The sequence below is a fragment of the Aplysia californica genome, unplaced genomic scaffold, assembly GCF_000002075.1.
Source record: "Aplysia californica isolate F4 #8 unplaced genomic scaffold, AplCal3.0 scaffold00125, whole genome shotgun sequence".
NCBI classification, from domain to species: Eukaryota; Metazoa; Mollusca; class Gastropoda; order Aplysiida; family Aplysiidae; genus Aplysia; species Aplysia californica.
Window position 1 is genome coordinate 466282 of NW_004797395.1, and position 16902 is coordinate 483183.

The 16902-nt window shown below is 41.0% G+C and overlaps 1 protein-coding gene across 1 annotated transcript in view; it reads right to left on the reverse strand.

Moving 5' to 3' along the window:
• LOC101851261 (enhancer of mRNA-decapping protein 4) overlaps window positions 1-13142 on the reverse strand; it is a 45697-nt gene extending 32555 nt beyond the window's left edge. Inside the window, exons 1-4 of the mRNA XM_005096267.3 lie at window positions 12832-13142; window positions 4852-4897; window positions 3628-3717; window positions 3166-3286 (exon numbers count right to left, since the gene is read on the reverse strand). Coding sequence (XP_005096324.1) covers window positions 3166-3286; window positions 3628-3717; window positions 4852-4897; window positions 12832-12928 — 354 coding nt within the window. The 5' untranslated portion in view covers window positions 12929-13142. The remainder of the gene's footprint in view (window positions 1-3165; window positions 3287-3627; window positions 3718-4851; window positions 4898-12831) is intronic.
• Between the last annotated feature and the right edge of the window lie 3760 nt (window positions 13143-16902).

The following is a 16902-nucleotide window of genomic DNA, read 5'->3' on the forward strand; positions in this document are numbered from 1 at the left end:
AAATCAAATATTTATCAATTCCAGTATAAACCATTAACTACCCCCCCCCCCCCCCCCGCTCCAGGAAAGACAAAGAATAGATACAAACTAGCCTTGCACTTGCTTTCTGCAGCTTAACTCACTTGCGACTGGGCCCTTTCACCAGTCACAAGCGTTGAAGACTGGCGTTTTGGGGGGTATTTCAATAAATCACCACAACTCTCAGAATTACCCTATTGTAATTATTTTTTGACACAGTAAAGTAACATTCAAGCTTAATCTAATACAAAAAACCAAAGTTGTCTAAGTTTAATACTTTAATTTGTATGATTTTTTAAAAATTGGCATGAATTTGATTTTCCAAAAAATTTCCAGAGACGTGACAAGTGGAATGAAATTCACTACAACAACAAAAATAAAAGTTCAAAGTGTTCTGGTTTGATTTGTATACATGTGCGAGTGTTTGGTGAATATATAAAAGCTGGTCTGTGCATTGATTCAGACCCATACACTGAATTACATGAGACAGATGTACGGCACGACGTTGTGATTTCGTTGCGCGAAAAACAACACCGGTACTAGTGCTAGATCTAGCCCTAAAACTACGACTCGGGCCGTGTTCAGGTACATATCCAGGATCCTAACTATTAGACACATCATATTCTGAGACACTAAAACTAGTAAAACGTACAGAAGTATAGAAAACGGCGAAATTATGTGATTTTGGTTCATGCGACTTCTTCGACCGTTACTACGACGCGACTGTCGGATTACTATGAGCTGTATAGAAAAAAACAAAGCGCGAGTTCCGGTCTGTTCAACCCCACTTGGGGTCACTGTCCTTCACCTTCAATAACTTAAAAACTACCGGCCCCAGAGATACGAAACGAAGTCTAGGTAGCTCAGGCTTGGCCAAACAAGGGTACGAGGCGGGTCTCGCGATCCGTGCGTGATTTGTAGAGCGAAAAAAAAATTCCAAAGTTGGTCACGCAGGGCTCGTGTGACCCGTCGCGAGCGTCGCGGCGGGGGTCACGCAACTGTTGTGTGACCCGTCTGAAGTGAGTTAACTCTTTCATACTTACAGTTACTACAACCCCCCCCCCCCCACCCCCCTCCCTAGACGATAGCGTTGGTATACTTTCCCTTCATGTCCAGGCAGATAGTCCAAAAACAAGGCTACAAGTATAGCAAAAGAGAAGTAGCTCTTCTTTCTCAGAGTATCACAATGGTTGAATCTGACCCAGCATGGGTCTCAACTCAGAATTTTTAAAAAGGAGGAACTTTCCGAGTGATCGTGACAGAAGCCCATTTTTGCAACAGAAAGTGGAGGCGCACTGTGGTCTTGTGCGACTTATTTATATTTTACCTTCATCACATTCGCCTATATAAAAATGAATCTTGTTTTGAGCCTGGGAAAAGGCCTAGAACCAGAATATCGACTGCCATGAACCAGTCTAGGTGTAATGATTCATATAATAAACGTGAAAGACAAAACTAATGCTCAAACTCAAAGTAGAGTAATAACTTGAATAGCTCAAGTAAACCTATTCAGTGTGAAAGGTGTAAGAACTGTTGGAGGGCAAGATACAGTGACACTGAAAATCTGCGAATCTTGAACAAAAAGCTAAAATATAGAGACATAATTTACTGTCACCCATCCAATGAAACGCGAACACTTACGCCCCATCCTAAGTTCATTAACACGCTTACAAGTAGTTATGACGGATTATCCCGATTATACACAAGGCATGCACAAACGCGCACTTTACTTTGCAGAAAGCTGTAGTAGATCTAGTAATTAAAATTCTAAATATTAAAATTTGCTTCCAATTCCTTTTCTTTTTTTTGTCCTCTGGTGTTGCGTCCAGCCCTCCCCCCACCCCCGAGTGTATCGTTTTAAAAAAAATCAATAATCTCCCCCCATTCCGGAGTCCCGTACTTCACAGCGCTCAAAACGCGCGCAGGTTCATTGACTGGTCACAATGACGAGCCCGACAAGACGCTAGTATAACTTTCTTTTCTTTTTTTGCCCCCACAAGCGACAGCACAGTGACGAACATTATTTTCAGGGCGACACCACGTTTGTAATGCAGAACCTGCATGTTACAAATGTTGCGTATTCAGCCTTTTACAGACAAATTTCTGAGATCTTGATTTTCCGGTCGAGCCTCGGAGTCACATACAATTCCACTTGCCGCCTTAGCCACCTGTTCGCGTGAAACGTACTCCCAGACTGGGAAAAGCCGAATGAACACCACAATCGCGACCGACAAAAATAAACTTAAAGACGTTATCGGATTTGGTTTTCAAATAATATTCGAGATCTTTTATGTATTTTCCTGCGTCTCGGCGATTTTTTTTTCAAATTCGCGGGTAATTCCCGAGGCCTGGCAGTCACTCTGCTCCCAGCAACTCTCTTTCTGATTGACCCGCTTTCGCAGTACTGGAGTTTAGCGGAGGGCATGGCGGTAGCGGAAATCCGCTAAATAGTGGAATATTGAGACCCATGCCCAGAAATAGTGCATGCATGATTCTTAAAGGTTGTAAATATGGCTAAATGGGGGACCCTTGAGTTGAAACTCCGAAAAAATCAACATTTTGAAAACATAGTGACCCCAACCAAACAAAGAGACACTGAAAAGTTTATTTCGTGATCTACTGTGATATTGTATAATATAACTCACCGGAGCAGTTGATTATTTTTTTAATTTGGCGAAATAGATGAGTAATGAATGCAAACCGATGATCATAACTATAGAAGAAAAAGCAAATAACTTGCCCATACTACACAGCAGTGGAAGTAGGCTTATTAGAGCCAGTTTTCTTTTCCAGCTAATTTCGTAAAGAAATTATCCAGCTAATTTCGTAAAGAATTATTTTTAACGAATTTATAACAATATACATGTGGCATAGTAGGGGGTAATTTCCCAAGTTCTTAGAATTCAGAGCATGCATTAGGATTGATAAGCGTAGAAGGGGTTAACAATTCAATGATTTTGCACAGTAGTTTATTCTTTATAATTTCTCAGAGCAGAGAGTGAGAGCTTCACTATAATCAAGACTATAAAGAATACAGTGGAGTAATAACAATAAAAAGTGACGCATTCAGTGATTACAGTGCAGCCATGTCATAAAAAACAACAACAACCAAACCAAAAAAAAACCCACACCCAGAGAAGGCTTTACCTTATTGCTGCCTGCTGATTTTTCCACATAACTCCCAGATGTTGATGTGGGTGCAGCATGCACTTCAACTTCAGGGCTGTACACATTAATTCCATTTTCATCTGCATTTTCTGCCAAGTTACTAAAAAGAAAGAACAAGGACACCATGAACGGAACAGAAATAAATTGTCAGAGCAGACATGATAAATATAATAAATAATATCAATAACAACTTCACATATTGAGACACACAAGATAAGACAAGCTTCCACAAATCTCAAGCTTGTAAGATTTTCAAAAACAGAATAAACAGGGAAGGTCACATTCACACACACACACACTATAGATCTATATATTTTCTTTCAACTCTCAAAGAAAAAAACCACAAAGCTGTTACCAATACCCTCAGATAAATATTTGAAATTTGTTTGCCAAAACAATACATAGATGCTTATAAATCTGAAACTTTACGTAAATACGTACATGACCTGTGCAGGAGGTCTTCTCTCGCCAATCATTTTCTCTAGGGCTTGTGGTAAAGTATCAGAATCTGCATCATCACCAGATGCCGTGCTGCAGAAGAAATAAATTACTTCCTTACATAAATAATATTATCAATAATCATCGTACATAAAGTACTCTCAGTATTTACACATATTATATTGCTTTATAAATGGGAAAGTTCTCAACTAAAAAGACCGCATGAATTTTAGAACCTATCACAACGTCAACACTATTCTAAAACGTCTTTGAGCCATCAATTCTAAGCTTGAAGAGTTTTTCAACAGACATCAGCATTCCTATAAAACACTGCCATTGCAAATCTTAACCCTTTGCCTCCGCCCTAAGAGAGTAGCTCTACCCACCATCCTACAAGAAAAATCAAAGAGTTAAATCTCTATAATTATTGCTCAAGTTGGAAAAATACTGATTTCTCCATTCCCTAAATATTGCAGAGAGCCTGGTTTCACCGTGATTACCCACAGTTGTATTCCGCATACAACAGAATGAAAACCTTGGTATTGATGAGACTACAAGTTCTTAAATTCTTTCATCTACAATCTTTTTGCCGCTAAAACAACAAAATTGTTTGTCAATTTTCAGCCCATTCCTCAAATGTAAAAAAGTATGTAGTTTCACATAGTTATTAATATTTCCAGTTCCGTTTCCTCTTCTCTATTCCTGTCTATATAAATTATAGGAATTTTCTTCAAAATGCCCACACGTACACAGCCATAACTTTTCTATTTTTATTGATCAACTTTCAAAAGTAAAAAGCATTAAATTTTGCTTGCAGAATATTGATCTTTATATCACTGTAAGTGTATTGTTAATAAGGTTAGATAGGGTACATTTATCTTTTGTGGCATTGCTATTAAACTGACTACACTTTCTACATTGAAAAAACCCTATAATCACTTTTTACACACCTCACACCAAAAACAATTTTTTTAAAAATTCTCTCTATGCCATTTGGAAAGTTTCTTCAGTTCGACAGATCAATGACAGATTTCGTTTCATGGACATACATGATGCACAAAAATCAATAATCAGTTTGCTTAGGCATACATTGTAAATGCTACAAGTGGTATTGCTTTATTCACATAATAAAAGGTCAAGTTCAGCTTGAATATTTTATTTTGTAATTGATCAAATTCAAAGTGAAAACAGATAGAGGACTGTCATAATCAACTCAATTAAACTTACACTTCAATAATGCTGGAGCCAAGGCTTTGACTTGCACATATTGGGCCTGAATGAAAGAAATAAAAAACAAGCTAACCATAGAGATCAAATGATTCTAGCAGACAACAAATTTACAACGGTGAGTGCTAGTGAAAACTTGAACATTTTAATGACGCTAAACAAATTTACACCTGTACCAAAAACTGACAACATGCATAGAACAAGAGCAAGTATTAAAATCTCAATGTCAACGGGTGTCCTAATCAACAGGACCGTTTCTACACTACCAAACATTTTGTGGCGTTAGGAATTTACAGATGAAGATGGCAGATGGAGACTGACACTGTAACTAACCAGTCAACAAATCTCATTTCACATGACAAATTTCTAGCCACTTTGGACAAGGTTTTCATAATATAAATAAAGAGCATTCTCCAGTTTTGGCACCAAGAATACTGGATATCGATACCGACTTAATACTTAGTATCGATGTTTTATCCGAAAAAGAGCGAGAGATGCGCTGTTATTTTTCAGTGGGCCACCTCTATTCTTATCAGTGGTGAGAATAGTGCAGTTGTAGGCCTCTCACCCGGGGCCTAGCCACCTAGCCGTACTTATTTTAGGCCCTATTACTACTACAGTAGTCTCCGCCAAAGATCCCACTGCTTACGATCCCGGTTCGCTTAAGATCCCGCTGTTTTAAGAAAACATAATTTTTACTATACAAAAGTCACCCCTAAGATCCTGCTCTGATTCACTCTGAGGGTCTACATTCGGCTAAGAGCCCGCATTTCAGATCTTAATTTGCCAAACGAAAACCCGGGCGGGACAGCCGATCAACCAAGAGTAAAAAGTTGAGATCAATAAACTGTCCGTTGCCACTATCGCGAATGTGATCACATATACGTTGTAAAACTCGATGAAGCGACACAAAGTTTGCCCCAGACGGGATCACACCGGGGTGAGAACTGACCGACATATTTGTTTTCCCCGAACATCGCACTCACACCTGCGCTCTCTCCCTAAACTTACATCACTCGCTGGGTGGGTTGGGCCTACACGTTCGCTCCAGGGACGATCACATTGAACTGTGAACTCTTCCCTGACCATTGCAGAAGTTGTCTCTCCTCCCAAATTTGCGAGACAGATTGAGTTTTAATTGGTGTGTTCACAAAGTAATGGTGTGTAACGACAAAGGCTGGAGGGGAACTCGGTCAGAGATGGAAAGCTATAAATTTTCCACAGGGAAGAGGGAGGGGCAACTGGATAAGCGTAGATCTTGAGACTCATGATAGGATAATAAGTGAAAATGGCACGCCTCATCCCACTATGCACTGTGATAGGTCATCAAGGTTAACCACTCTTTGCTCGTCATACGTCATAAACCCACCAAGCGGTCACGTCAGTACATTTTAGAGTGGAGGCAGACCATTTTACCGATTGTGAGCCTTAACATGGGTCACCACAGATTCTTCCCTGGGTTCGTCGGTTAAGATCCCGGTTTGCCTAAGATCCCGCTTTTCCTTGCTCCCGAATCTTAGATACTGTTGGCGGGTACCGACGAAACTCAGTGTCGACACTTTCTCGGTACTGGGTGCCGAGAACCACCAGTACCGGTGCCAGGAGTGACATCAGGGGGTGACGTCATAGACTGTGCATCTCCTGTCTCGATCAGCGCCGTCGCCACCCCCCCCCTAAAAAAAACCCCCACACACGTCAGATTTGGAGAGGCGAACTGTGACGCAAAATACCTTTGAAGTTTGCCGCCGCGTGGGATAAGACTTGGCATGCAAAATTTTTAAAATAATTATTGCCGCTAAAAATGGATTTCATTTTCGGAATCTGCGTATCAAAATATGCAAAGTGGCTCGCGACAAACCTGATTTGATGCCATATATTTAAATTTAAACAAACTTCGTTTTTGATTGCCAATTTTGAATCAAGTCCTGTATCAAGGTCACCAGCTGCGTTGTGTGCATCTGACATCACAGCTGCTAGGCCAAGGGCCTTCACACAGCACACTTCTCATAGCCCGGTTAAAAAACCGTAGGTGTCGGCCTATACTGGACGTTCTCTCTGAGCGTCGAGGTGTCGGCTCCTTCCCAGAGCCGGTACTAACCGTTGGTGTCGGCTCCTTCCCAGAGCCGGTACTGGAGGCCAAGTGTCGGTACTGACACCTCCTTCGGTAGAACCGGGAGTTCCGGTACTGGGTACCGGTACCTGCCCATCCCTAATCTTAGGCAGAGACGACTGTTTAAGAAACTTGTTGAGTACACAGGTATCATTAGTAATTATTCAGGTTTAAAACACAATGACATGCACTGTCAGTAAGTCGAGTAAGGCACCTTTTGGATTCGTCTCAAATACAAATACTGACTTCAGGTATTGCAAACTAAAAATTTATTGACATTTCAGTAGAATTTAGGACTATTTATTGCTATTTGTCAGTCTAGCCATCATATAAGTACTGCTAGTCCAGCCGTCATAAGTAAGGCTAGCCTGCCAGTCTAGCTGCACTTCTTGTACAGCTAGCCTAGGCCTAGCAGTCTAGCCGTCATTAAGTACTTTTCCTTACGGTAACTTTATGGAAGAGGCTGGCCGTACTTAATGATGGCTAGACTGACAAACAGCAAATAACAGGCCTACTGAATTGTAAATAAATTTTTAGTTTGCAGAATCTAAAGTCTAAAGTATATTAATTGTATTTGAGACGAAACCAAAAGGCGAATGTATATGTGCATGTATGTATTTTAAACCTGAATAATTACTTATGACTGTCCCCGTAGGATATGCGATTTTTTCCCGCTCTCTTGCGATTCCGTCTTACACAGGTTCGACTGTATATGTTACAGTAAGAACGCGTACCTAGTGAATACGCGTAATCACTGAATATTTCAGTGAAAATGCGTAATCCCTGTTTCACTCGGAGATTTCACGGAATCACTAAAATAATCAGGAATTACGTGAAATCCCTGAAAAATGGTCACAGTAATTACGCGTAATCACTGATGAGACATGTGTAGTATAATATACTTTTGTAAAAGTTTATTCCTTAAATAGTCAGTTCGGTAACAGACACACACACACTCTCTCTCTCTTCTCTCTCACACCCCCCCCCCCCCACACACACACACTCACATGCTCCAGAATCTAAAAACTAAGCATTTAAAAATTCTTAAAAAATGACCAGGCACATGCAAAATTTTATTGCTTAAATAGTCAGTTCAGTAAAAGAATCTCTCTCTCTCTCTTTCTCTCCCCCTTCTCTCTCTCTCTCTCACACACCCGCTCCACAATCTAAAAACTAAGCATTTAATTTTTTTTAAATGACAGACACCACTGTCGTTGTTGTTGTTGTTTCAGTTTTCAGTTAAATACTTAAGACTAAAATCCATTGACGTCGTCACTTGTTACAACAACTGAGGCTGCTATGACAGTGTAAGTTACACTAAAGCCCTGCTTTGCGGCATTTACATCGGCTTGAACTACACTTTTTGGCACCAGTACAGTTGCATCTTGTGAAGCCTTGTTCACCTGGAGAGGATTGAACAATTTTTTCGGTGTTTATGTCGTCAGTGTTCAGAAGACGCTCAGGGCACAGATCGAACTGATTTCTGGAATACAAACCAGCTTTTACGGCTATCTTCTCGTCTGTCAATTATGACACCAAGGATATTTCTAGGATCGCCTCTTCTTCGATCAACAAGTGGAACTGGCTTACACACGTTGTCTCCTTGTTTGCCAGTATATCTGTGTTACAGTAAGAACACGTAGATCAATCTAGTTAATACGTGTAATCACTGAATATTTCAGTGAAAACGCGTAATCCCCGTACAGTGGCGGGGCTATTACGTGAATTCACTGAATGCCCAGTACATAGTAAAAACATGTTAAATGATAGGTCTAATTTTAGGGATTTCGCATAATCACTAGAAATTTCAGTGATTACATGAAACCCCTGAGTGAAACGGGGATTACATGTATTCGCTTAAATATTCAGTGATTATGCGTATTCTCTAGGTACGCATTCTTACTGTAACATAAATAAAAATGAATCTTGTTTTCAGCCTGGGAAAAGGCCTAGAATCAGAATATCGACTGTCATGAACCAGTCTGGGTGTAATGATTCATATAATAAACGTGAAAGACAAAACTAATGCTCAAACTCAAAGTAGAGTAATAACTTGAATAGCACAAGTAAACCTATTCAGTGTGACAGGTGTAAGAACTGTTGGAGGGCAAGATGCAGTGACACTGAACATCTGCGAATCTTGAACAAAAAGCTAAAATATAGAGACAAAATTTACTGTCACCCATCCAATGAAACGCGAACACTTAAGTCCCTGCTCTAAATTCATTAACACGCTTACAAGTAGTTATGACAGATCCCGATTATACACAAGGCATGCACAAACACGCACTTTACTTTGCAGAGAGCTGTAGTAGTAATCAAAATTCTAAATATTAAAATTTGCTTCCAATTATTTTTCTTTTTTTGTCATCTGGTGTTGTGTCCAGCCCTCCCCCCATCCCCGAGTGCATCTTTTTTAAAAATCAATAATCTCACCCCCATTCCGGAGTCCTGTACTTCACAGCGCTCAGATTCATTGACCGGTCACAATGATGAGCCCAACAAGACGTTTGTTATAACTTTCTTTTTTTTTTGCCCCCCACAAGCGACAGCACAGTGACGAATATTATTTTCATGGCGACATCACGTTTGTAATGCAGAATCTGCATGATGTTACAAATGCTGCGTATTCAAACTTTTACCAACAAATTTCTGAGATCTTGATTTTCCGGTTGAGCCTCGGTGTCGCATACAATTCCACTTGCCGCCATAGAAGCCTGTTCGCGAGAAACATACTCTCAGACCCGGAAAAGCCGAATTAACATCACAATCGTGACCGGCAAAAACTGAACTTAAAGACGTAATCGGATTTGGTTTTAAAATATTATATTTGATATATCTTTTATGTATATCCCCGCGTCTCGGCGATTTATTTTCAAATTCCCGAGGCCTGGCAGTCACTCTGCTCCCAGCAACTCTCTGTCAATTGACCCGCTTTCGCGGTAGCGGAGTTTAGAGGAGGAAATGGCGGTAGCGGAAATCCACTAAATAGTGGAATATTGAGACCCATGCAGCAAAACATCAAATTATGGTAAAATTCAGCATGTCCCCCTGAAACCCCCACCATACTTTTATTTGGTCAGGGGGGCACTTTGGGCCAAAACCGGCGAATAAGAATCGCGGGGTGGGAACTACCGGAAAAGCGCCATGCATGGCAGGTAGGCTACAATAGGCTAGGGGAGTGGCTATCCTCACCCGGGGTGAGAATAAAAATACGATCGACCTCTAACTCCGGGTGAGACTTGCTACCGTTGGCTATTCTCACCCGGTGTGAAACAAGGCCTGTTCGGAATACTGTCTTTTGGTGTGGATGATCAAATTGATTTTAAAAAACAGAAAAAATTACGTTATAGCACAAAAGTAAGCTAATTTAATTGTCTACAAAGATGCTATGGCTATTTCACTTTTCGAATCGAGCCAAACTACGCGGGTCGCCATTTTGTTTTACCCGGAAGTTCTCACAAGAACAACTCCTCCCCTCTTCTCTCTCTCTGAATACTGTCTAGGCTATCGGTGTGGACGATCAAATTGACCAAAACAAAGTTAAAAAAGGTAGTGTCAATTGCCACCGAGTGACGGGGTGGCAATTGACAAAAATTGACTTTTTGTCAATTGCCACCCAGTAAATTGGAGCTCTTTTGTGTTTGTGGGTAGATCTAGCTTATTGTGTTCGAGTGCTCGGTGCTGTGCGTTCGTCTCTGTGTGTGTGTGTGTCTTTTCCTGACCCCCGTCCCCCGATATAACGTGAATTTCTGCTCGAGTTTGCGTGCGTTTGTGACCTTCTAGGCCTACTTCTAGAATTGCCTGAGTTAGTTCTACACCAAAGTGTAGGCTAAGGCTAGCCTAGATCTAGATCTAGATATGTCTCATTGAAAACATGCCAAGTTGGTACCGTAGCTCTAGACTAGATGCTCGTCCAATGAAATTAGTTGAGAACAAATTGACATTATGTATTATAATGCTAAAGATAGTGTTGTTTTCAGACTTGACACCGCTTCACTCGGTGGCAATTGACAAAAAGTCAATTTTTGTCAATTGCCACCGCGTCACTCGGTGGCAATTGACGCTTCTGTTAAAAAATGATGTTTAAACATTTTTAAAGTAAATTAATTTGGTCGTCTACACAGATGCTACGGCTATTTAACTTTTCGAATCGAGCCGAAGTACGCGGGTCGCCATTTTGTTTTGCCTGGAATTTTTCGCACTACTCCTCTCTCTCTCTCCACTGCCCACAGACAAAATTGCACACTTTTAGGCTTCCGTAGGCCTGGATTCTAGTAATGGAATGTTTGTTCACAGCACAGAATTCGGCGCTTTATCGGTAGTTCCCACCCCGCATTTGTTATTCGTCGGTTTTGGCCCCAAGAGTAGGGGGGTTTCAGGGGGGCAAGGCCCCCCTGACCTAATAAAAACATGGTGGGGGGTTTCAGGGGGGCATGCCCCCCTGAATTTTATCACAATTTAATGTTTTGCAGTTGTTAGGTTTGATATCCTAGCTTGCCGCAAATCAGACGTATATAGATCTAGATCAGGCTCAATCAAATAAGGGGGGTGGGAACTACCGAAAAAGTGCCCAGAATTCTACAATTCTGTTATCACAGCGTAGAATTCTGTGGTTCAGGGAAGTGGCTATTCTCATCCGGGGTAAGAATAGAAAAACAATCTACCTCTCACCCCGGGTGAGACTTGCCAGCGTAGGCTATTCTCACCCGGTGCGAAACCTGCTTTTCCTCATTTTGGAATACTGTCTATCGGTGTGGATGATCAAATTGATAAAAGCCAAGAAAAAATTACACAGCACAAAAGTAAGCTAATATGATCCTCCTCAAAGATGCTATGGCTATTTCACTGTTCGAATCGAGCCGAACTACGCGGGTCGCCATTTTGTTTTGCCCGGAAGTTTTCGCAAGATCTACTCCTCCCTTCTCTCTCTTTCTGAATACTGTCGATCGGTGTGGACGATCAAATTGACCTAAACAAAGTTAAAAAATGATGTTAAAACACAAAAGTCAAAGTAAATTAATTTGGTTGTCTACAAAGATGCTACGGCTATTTAACTTTTCGAATCGAGCCGAACTACGCGGGTCGCCATTTTGTTTTGACCAGAAGTTCTCGCGCTACTCCTCTCTCTCTCTCTTTCCACAGACAAAATTGTACGCTTTTAGTAGGCTACATTTGTAATGGAACGTTTGTTCACGGCACAGAATTCTACAATTTTTCTGTTATCACAGTGTAGAATTCTGTGGTTTAGGGTGAACGCAAAATTTGTTGGCCTAGATCTAGGCTATAACGGTGAACGCGCACCGAGAATAGAGGTGGCCGTGGTTCAGGGTCAACGCAACACTGGTTGACCTAGATCTAGGCTATAACGGCGAACACACACCGAGTGAGAATAGCCAAAAGACTCGCCTGTGCTATTCTCACCCGGGGTGAGAATAGAGAGTGGAGGTGGCCATTATATATAAAGTCTATAGTGTATAGGAGTATAGGCTAGTACGATCTTTGGTGCCATAATTGGCTCATCATACTATGACTGTCATGTAGTCTCATGATCGGAGGGGGTATCCCAGTCTGACGTCACACAAAATGGCTGCCTTACCTAAAAATAGTTTACGTCGATCTACGTTTAGTCGTAGAGTCTAGATCTAGATTCTAGATGTAGATCTACATGTCATTTATTTATAAGATGTGACATGATTATGATGATCTGGGACGCTGGGCCTGGTCAGTCAGCAAACAGGCCTAATTTTGAGTATCTAAATGTAGATCTAATCTAGATCAAAACAAAATATGCCGATATAATCGTATTATGTAATGATTAGTACACTCATTATTGTGGGTTAGCAGTTATTTTGAAAAAAAATGGGCACCTGTCCCTCCTTCTGTGTTTAACGCTTGCAACTCGCGAAGAAACAAACTCGTGTCAGTGCTTGCTGTTGCAATAGAGCCGCCGTCATCACTGTCCATATCTTATAAATAAACAAAACAATAGTCTCTATACCTCCAAAACGTAATTATCAATGACTTTCTTTTATTTCCTTCATTTACAGGGCATGCTGATTGTCTTTTATGCCAAACTTCTCGGACGGCGACTCGTTCGGCGTCTGTATTCGACTGTATTGCTTCTCAAAACACCGCAATTCAATGGCGGCATTACAGTCTCGGTGCAAATGGCAAATGGTGGTTCGGCAGATAGGCTAGATGCTTCTCTGTTGACAGAATGTATTTAATCAACCTTTGCAGAGGAGGAAACACATTTTTGATAAATATGTTGTACAATTAGTGATGCTAACACAGAAGGGTAAAGAGGAAATTAATTTTGGCTATATCTCTGACCATAATTTGTTGGAAAAAATTAGAATAGTGTTATAATGGTTATCCATACTTTCAGTAAAACTTGAAAACAAATAACTGCGGTGACTACTAGGCTACGCAGTGTACTCCAACAATTAGAAACAACGACAACAACAAAGTAACATCTCAGCTCCCAGTACGTATGCATGTTCGCTTAAATTTTATACGCTCCTGCAAGATTCATAATATAAAATTTTGTTAAGCAGTTAGATCTAGACTAGATGTAGTGTTTTGATTACTAATTAGCAAAGGGGCTGTTACAAACTAATTGCAAAACACAAATTCTTTGAGAACGTATTTGGGTTTCAATCAAATGTTTCTAAAGTTTCTTCTGCTCAGAATCTTATTTTGTACCACCGGGGTTGTATTCTTCACATTTAAGAATACAGTAGTCTCCGCCTAAGATCCCACCGCTTAGGATCCCAGTTCGCTTAAGATCCCGCTGTTTTAAGAAAACACAATTTTTACTATACAAAAGTCACCGCTAAGATCCCGCTCTGATTCACTCTGAAGGTTTACATTCGGCTAAGATCTCGCATTTCAGATCATAATTTGCGGAACAAAAACCCAGGCGGGCACAGCGGATCAAAACAAGAGTGAAAAGTTGAGATCAATAAACTGTCCGTCGCGTCAAAGATCAGCCACTATGGTAAATGTGATCACATACTATACACGTAAAACTGGATGAAGCGATACAATGTTTGCCCCCGACGGGATCACACTGGGATGTGAACTGACGTGTTTGTTTTCTCCACTCATATCACTTATACCTGAGCTATCTCCCTAAACTTAAATCACTTTGCTGGGTGGATAGGGCCAACCCGTTTGTTCCAGGCGGGATCACATCAAACCATGAACTCTTCCCTGACCGCTGCAGTAGGCGTTGATTGCAGCAGTTGTCTCTACGCCCGAATTTGCTAGACAGACTGAATTTTAATCGATGTGTTCACAACGTAATGGTGTGTAACGACAAAGGCGTTTGGGGAGGGGGGGGGAAACTCGGCCAGAGATGGAAAGCTATAAATTTTCGACAGGTAAAGGGGAGGGGCAACTGCGTGGATCTTGAGACTCGTGGTAGGATAATAAGTGAAAATGACACGCCTCATGGCTCTACGCACTGTGATAGGCCATCAAGGTTAACAACTCTTTGCTTGCCATATATCATAAAACCCACCTAGGGGTCTCGTCAGTTCATTTTAGAGTGGAGGGAGACCATTTTATCAATTGTAAGCCTTAACATGGGTCCCCATAGATTCTTCCCTGGGATCGTCGGTTAAGATCCCGGTTTGCCTAAGATCCCGCATTTCCTTGCTCCCGAGCACCGGGATCTTAGGCGGAGACTACTGTACCTGTAGTACGAAGATCTCTTTGAAACTTTTAGTATTTCTCAAAATATCATTTTGACTGACTGCTATGTGAAGCATACGGATCGGAATAACGAGTAAATTTCCTTTTTGGAAAGTGATGACACAGAGTTCCCCACGTAACGGATACGATAGTAAAGCACGGCGTACCGTACGGTAAAAGTAAGCCGGTTTTAGTCAGTGACGACAGTGAAGTATTTTAAATATTTTGGCCTGCTTCAAGTGTTCTATCCCATGAGATGAAGGAAAACGAAGCATTTATCCTTGACCGATCGATCATTCGTTGTTTTCCCTTACACTGAGCTCTGGCCCAGAGCTCGCCAGTGCAAGGGAAAACGACGAACTCTCAATTACGCAACAATGCATTAGGATATACATATTATATATATATATATACATACACATATATGTAAAAAATGTATACGCCTACCTAAGATGTTTCAATTGCCCTATCTCGCGTCCGCCCGTGTTATTATACGAGTGTAAACGAACGTTCCAGCGCTCTCGAGTTGAAAGCGTGTAGTTTTGTCTGCGGGCAGTATGTGTGTGTGTGTGTGTGTGTGTGAGAGAGAGAGAGAGAGAGAGAGAGAGAGAGAGAGAGAGAGAGAGAGTGCGTGTGTAAGTGTACGTGTGCTCGTCCATATATGTGGTGAAAGCGTTAAAAAAGCACATTGTTACCGGCTGTTAGATGCACAAAATGTTTCCGGCCAAAATCCAGCAAGTACTTCATGAACGCCGCCAAAAAATATTTTTACGCATGTTCGTGCGTAAAGATCTAGCAGCATTAAAAAAAGCTGATTTTCTCCAAAGTGCTACTAAAATGGTTGTAGCAGATTTTGTATCTCAGCCCCTCATTTATAGATTATTGTGCCTTTCAGTCACGTCTCAGGGCCACCAATAAACCTTCTATGACATATTTTGTCGCTGCGCCATGTGTGCTGGTTTGTCATGATGGACACTTGTCTCCCTTTGTTGTGAGTTGCTCAATATTGTGATGACACCGGTTGCTCATAATTGGTCACTGACACGTACTGTGACCTGACATTGACAACTGACACTCATCCATCACTGACAGCTGTTAGTGAGTAGTTGGCGGGTGCTCTGGTGTAGTTTGCTCCTTCTTTCCTATCAAACATCTATCATCTATATCCCCCCTCCTTTTTTTCTGTGTTTGCTACTCTCTTGTAACACCTCTAGTCTTCCGCACCTATATGACCTTATTGTGTTGTAAGTACCGTAAAACTCGTACAAAAAAATGACAGCTCTGATATCAGTTTTTACTATTTTACAGGAGGGCCAAAAAACTGAATTCTGCTCCCAAGAGAACAAACTCCTTGCAAAATTTCCAAGTCGATATGTTTATGAATACAATTTTGATAATAACTTCCTCAATAACTTTAGAGCAAAAATTAATGTTATTTTCTTGGTAACAGCATTCAGGTTTTTTTGGGTCTCTCCTTTAAATTATAAAAACTACAAATACTGTACTTTTAAAAGCGGTGACGGCGCTGTCAATAATTGGTCACTGCAACAGCTGTCAATAATTGGTCAGTGACACCACTCACTAATAGATCACTGACAGTTGTCACTCATTTGTCACTGACAGTTGTCACTCATTGGTCACTGACAGTTGTCACTCATTGGTCACTGACAGGTCACTGACACCACTGACTCATAGGGCGGTGCTATACTGACTAAAATTGTCTTTAGGCCTATCCCAAAGGGGAAACATTAACATGTTCTTATGCTCAGTAGAATTGTAAATGGGCTGATCCATCAATGCCATGCTCATAATAGAATATAATAATGAGCTTGGCTTCAATCTTCAAACCGTTGTGGTTATAACATACTCTCACTTACGGCATGGTTCTCTTCGCCCAAGGAATGTGTATCAAAAAGTTTGGCATCAATTTCATAGTTCTAGTTCACCCCAACAGAATGTAGGAGGCTGTTTATTTAAGTTTGTTTATTTTTCTTTAAAAAAACAAAACAAATGGTGGGCGTTTTCATGACAGAGAAGGACGAAAGGGGCTCCTTCACGGAGGTTTTCTCTACAGACTGACAGAAGTTTGCAAGATAAGCACACGGTGGAGGTGCACAAGAACAGAAGAGGTCTAGAATCTACTACTTTGTACTACATGAATTTCAAGTCGGTACCTTGTCGAACCATGAAAATAAGCACCTCAAAAACAGAAATTGTGAAAGTGAGCTTAAACTGTAGTC